The sequence below is a fragment of the Nematolebias whitei genome, chromosome 2 (assembly GCF_014905685.2).
Source record: "Nematolebias whitei isolate Nwh7 chromosome 2, NemWhi1, whole genome shotgun sequence".
NCBI classification, from domain to species: Eukaryota; Metazoa; Chordata; class Actinopteri; order Cyprinodontiformes; family Rivulidae; genus Nematolebias; species Nematolebias whitei.
The window spans coordinates 14,631,015-14,636,311 of record NC_056499.1 but is presented as its reverse complement, the minus strand read 5'-3'; the positions used below and the strand labels follow the sequence as shown (position 1 = coordinate 14,636,311).

Here is a 5,297-nt window from a genome sequence, read left to right as displayed (position 1 = left end):
TGGAACACAGACACACACACAGTGTGATGTAAACACAGACACACACACAGTGTGATGTAAACACAGACACACAGTGATTTAAACACATACACACAGTGTGATGTAAACACAGACACACACAGTGTGATGTAAACACAGACACACAGTGTGACGTAAACACAGGCACACACAGTGTGATATAAACACAGACACACACACAGTGTGATATAAACACACACACACACAGTGTGATGTAAACACAGACACACACAGTATGATGTAAAAACAGAGACACAGTGTGATGTAAAAACAGACACACACAGTGTGATGTAAACACAGACACATAGTGTGATGTAAACACAGACACACACAGTGTGATATAAACACAGACACACAGTGTGATGTAAACACAGACACACACAGTGTGATGTAAACACCGACAGAGTGTGATGTAAACACAGACACAGTGTGATGTAAACACAGACACACACAGTGTGATGTAAACACCGACACAGTTTGATGTAAACACAGACACACACAGTGTGATGTAAACACTGACACAGTGTGATGTAAACACAGACACACACAGTGTGATGTAAACACCGACAGAGTGTGATGTAAACACAGACACAGTTTGATGTAAACACAGACACACACAGTGTGATGTAAACACTGACACAGTGTGATGTAAACACAGACACACACAGTGTGATGTAAACACCGACAGAGTGTGATGTAAACAAAGACACACAATGTGATGTAAACACACACACAGATTGTGACGTTGCGCTGTGCGTTGTCCTTGTCGCAGACATCAACGAATGTCAGGAGCTGCCGGGCTTGTGTCAGGGCGGACGCTGCATCAACACGTTTGGCAGCTTCCAGTGCGACTGTCCTCGAGGCTTTGCCCTGAACCCGGACACTGGAGTGTGTGAAGGTAAGCCACACCTGTTCCTGCACAACAGGAAGTTCCAGGTGACGTTTCCTCCTGACCTCTGGCCCCGGCGTGCTTTCCTGAGAAAGGAAATTGGGTCCACGGTTCAACGACACATTGACAAGAAGGAAACCGCCCAGAGAGAGAGGAGTGAAAGTCCCGCTGTAGCTCGTGGCTCTGCTGTACTTCCCGTCCAACCCAGGAAATCAGAATTCCTAATGTTTGCTCAGAGGAGGGCGGCTCCGATGTGGTCCAGTCCAATCCGTCCTCAGGAGACGGGCCTGAGACGCTGCAGGGTGTGAGGTTCAGAGGAATGAGAGATGTTGGGAAGAAGAAAAACAAAGAGTGTTTAGAAAAGACAGAGAGGAGACGATGACCTGGAGCTGGAGGTATTTTAATCTGAAGACTAAAAGACAAACATGAGGACGGCGTGTCCTCTGACCACCATTTATCTGTTAGATGGAGCAGAAGAAAACAGCTCGTTGTTTTTCTGCAGGGACTTCAGAAACTCTGACTCACAAACATGTGGCCACTGTGACAGAAGACTCAGGATTTATCCTCTGAACCCTCGACGTTCACATTAATACAGCCAACACAGACACACAAAACTGCGAGGGCTCAGGTTAATTTACGCTGTTAACAACAGCACAAACGCCCCTCCCCCCTCAGCTGGTCCAAAGATTCAGTGATCGTTGAAGTTGACAGAACTTCTCAAACAGCTGAACACCGTCAGAGACGTTTAGGATCCAGAAATGTCCCAAAATCTGTGTAAAACGAATTCAACATATTTTTCAAAATAAAAGTGCCCTCTGATCTGACCACAGGCTGCGGTGATGGACAGGTGATTTTATTTATTTAATTATGGTGTTTTTGGTTATTTGTGCACAAATGAATCATGAAATCCTTTCAGTGATGCAATAAGAACATTGTGAAGTCCAGTTCTGCGTGTGAAAATATAATAACCCATCAGCTCCTTTGACTTTTTGACTCGTTACTATTTAAAATAAAAAAATAATTAAAAGAAGAGCTGCTAATGAGTAAAGTTTGGACTAATGGAAGCTCGGTCGCTGTACGTTCTGGTTCTGATCCGCATATTGTTGGTTAAAGTTAAATTTATTAAAAGGTAAAAACAACTAAGACACACACACAAAAAAAGTACTTTTATCAATTTACAACAGCAATCTCTTTATATTTTATAACAACTGTGGTTAAAACGTGTCTAAATTCTGTTTGTAATTTCTCTTCTCCTTCTTCACCACCCTGTGTGGGCCCCTGACCCCCAACTTTAAGAAGTACTGCAGTTTTCATGACGTTGTTTCTCATTTTGGGTTTCTTGTTGTAACATTTAGTCCTTTTTCATATTTATCATTATTAAAATGAGTACAGTAATCCCTCACTACTTTGTGATTCGTTTTGCGCGGACTCGCCCTATTGCAGTTTTTCAAAGTAAGATAAAACATGACTCACAACTGGCTGAATGATGGATGAGCCGCACAGTCGGCATGACTTTTTATTTAAAATAAATTATTTAAAATGATTTAGCACCTGCTGCACAGGTCTGTGTGCATCTCACAGCTGCGGAGAAGCTCCCTCCTCATATCTCCGCTCTGCAGCAGCGAAGTGGTCGTGGCCAAGAGTAGCAGCAGCAGGAGGCAGGGAGCTGAAATCAAGACATTCTGTGCTCTTATTGAGCATTTAGAGTTTAGAAACATTGTTTAGAATATTGCAAGAGTGTGGGAAGGGTTTAAAATGCCATAATGTGTGTGTGTGTGTGTGTATCCCACACTCTTGCAATATTCTAAACAATGTTTCTAACGCTCTAAAAGAGCACAGAATATCATGACGTCAGCTTCCTGCCTCCTCTGCTCTTTGCCACCTGCAAGCGCTTTTGGCCACGCCCACTTCTCCACTCTGCACGATGAACAGCTGATCAGCTGCAGCAGGAAGTTTATCTTGCAGTATGGGCTGCACAAAGGTGCTGCAGGTGCTAAATAATTTAAAATAATTTATTTTAAATACAAAGTCCATGACTATCGTGTGGCTCATCCATAAATCAGCCAATTGTGTATCATGTCTAATCTTATTTTGAAAAACTGCGATAGAGCGAGTCTGCGATAAATGAACTGCGAAGTAGCGAGGGTCTATTGTATGCATCTATTGTAAAATAAACTACTACTTACTACTTGTACTACTATTCCTACTTCGTGGTTTGGCTTCAGGGTACGGCTCCCCCATGATAACCCCTGTGACTACTTTACTTCTTGGTCTTTTTAAAGGATTTCTATGAAATGAGTTTGAAGTATTTAAATGAGATAAACGATTTGAATCAGTTTTAATGATTTCAAACCCAACTCCGCTTGTTTATTTTACACATAAACACGTCCTTTAACTGGAGACTGACGTCTGCACCCTGCAGGAAACCAGTGCGTAAATTGTTCTTGAACGGGATTTTAAATTGGAACCTTTGAAGGAATGCATATCTCCCGCCTCCTTGTACGGTGCACTGTTACCCTCAGAGTATGTGTTGTGGATGGCTCTCAGCTACTACCACACAAAATTTCCCCTGAGTTTCTGTAAAACTGTTTGGTTTGTGCAACTGAGCACCTTTCTCTGCGCAGACATCGATGAGTGTGATCAGAGAGGGATCTGCGGACCGGGCCTCTGCTACAACACCATCGGGAACTACACCTGCATCTGCCCCACGGACTACATGCAGGTCAACGGAGGGCACAACTGCATGGGTCAGTTTAGCCTCCTCACCGAGTCACCAGGTGGTGCTGCCATGTTCTGACGCATCTGTTGGGTTCTTTTATTTTGCATAAAACTCCAAGACATGAGGAAGAGCTACTGCTACAGGAACTTTTACTCCGACAACAGGACGTGTGACAGCGAGCTGACCTTCAACATGACCAAGAAGATGTGCTGCTGCTCCTACAACATCGGCCGGGCGTGGAACAGACCCTGTGAGCAGTGTCCTCTGCCCAGCACTGGTGAGCTCCGTCAAACGATGGGTTTATAGACGAATGAAGGAAGGTAAACCAGCTTTCATCATCATTTCAACTTCCATTCACCCAGATGAGTTTGCAGTCCTGTGCGGCAGCGAGAGACCAGGGTATTACATCGACATCACCACAGGGAGAGTTATTGGTAAGGTTCTATCAACGGCATGATGTCCTGACAGGCGTCCTGTTTGCTCTTATTGTTGCTGTCGTGCTGCGGCAGATATCGATGAGTGCAGGGAGATCCCAGGAGTGTGTGAGAACGGCGTGTGCATCAACATGATTGGCAGCTTCAGGTGCGAGTGCCCCATGGGTTTCATTTACAACTCCAAACTTCTGATTTGTGAAGGTAAATCCGGACTTGTTGCTGTGAATCTGCTGGTTTTAAGCAGTCAGACTGTGATACCTGCAGACCGTGACTCATGTTTCTGTCCCTCATGTCAGACATTGACGAGTGTCAGAACGGACCAGTGTGCCAGCAGAACGCACACTGTTTGAACATGCCTGGCAGCTACCGCTGCGAATGTAAGGCTGGATATCGCTTCACGCCCACAGGACAGTGTCTGGGTAAGTCTGCCAGCTCAGCTCTCATTTTCAGGGAGTGAAACATGAAACACTGGATGAATGTTTAGTTTAAAGGGAAACTTTCAAACTTCTTGGTGCCGGAGTGTTGATCGTTCCAACAGAAACAAATCACAATCAGGCCTTTTCACTTTTTCAAAACAGAAAATTAATTTTAAAACTCTTCTTGGTTCACCTGACACGTTTTATTTAAAGGACCTGCAACAATCTGCACAAGCTGGCTTCACAAGTTCTTAACTTTCTCTTTTTACTAAAACGTGTTGTTTGTGACATGTGAGAACTTCTAATTACTTTTTAAAGACTTGTAAAAGTTTATTATGTTTTTCAACTAAGGATGTTGTCATTATTTTATGGGTGCAATGCATTCTGGGTGATGAAGTACATAGGTTGCAGTGGAGATGAAAACATGAGGAGTCATGCCTAAAAAGTTATATTTAACAATAAAGCAATATTTTGTATTAGTCCTTATGCCATTATGTACCATATGTCATCATATGGATGGATGATGGATAGATGGATGGATGGATAGATGGATGGAGGATGGGTGGATGATGGATGATTGGATTATGATTGATGGATGGATGGATGGATGGATGATGGATGGATGATGGATGTCTTTAAATATTTATCATAATATAACGTGTAAATCCTTTCATGTATCATGTTTTGATACAGTGTTTGTGGCAAGCGGCTGGTGGATGGATGATGGAAGTTGGATCGATGGATGATGAATGTTGGATGGATGATAGGTGAATGAATGGATGGATGTCTTTAAATCTTTATCATCATATAACATGTAACTC

General features: G+C 43.2%; 1 protein-coding gene across 1 annotated transcript in view; it reads left to right on the top strand.

Moving 5' to 3' along the window:
• fbn1 (fibrillin 1) overlaps nt 1-5,297 on the top strand; it is an 86,112-nt gene that overhangs the window by 58,614 nt on the left and 22,201 nt on the right. Inside the window, exons 40-45 of the mRNA XM_037697109.1 lie at nt 791-916; nt 3,532-3,654; nt 3,745-3,903; nt 3,989-4,060; nt 4,136-4,261; nt 4,357-4,479. Of these exons, the coding sequence (XP_037553037.1) occupies nt 791-916; nt 3,532-3,654; nt 3,745-3,903; nt 3,989-4,060; nt 4,136-4,261; nt 4,357-4,479 (729 nt within the window). The remainder of the gene's footprint in view (nt 1-790; nt 917-3,531; nt 3,655-3,744; nt 3,904-3,988; nt 4,061-4,135; nt 4,262-4,356; nt 4,480-5,297) is intronic.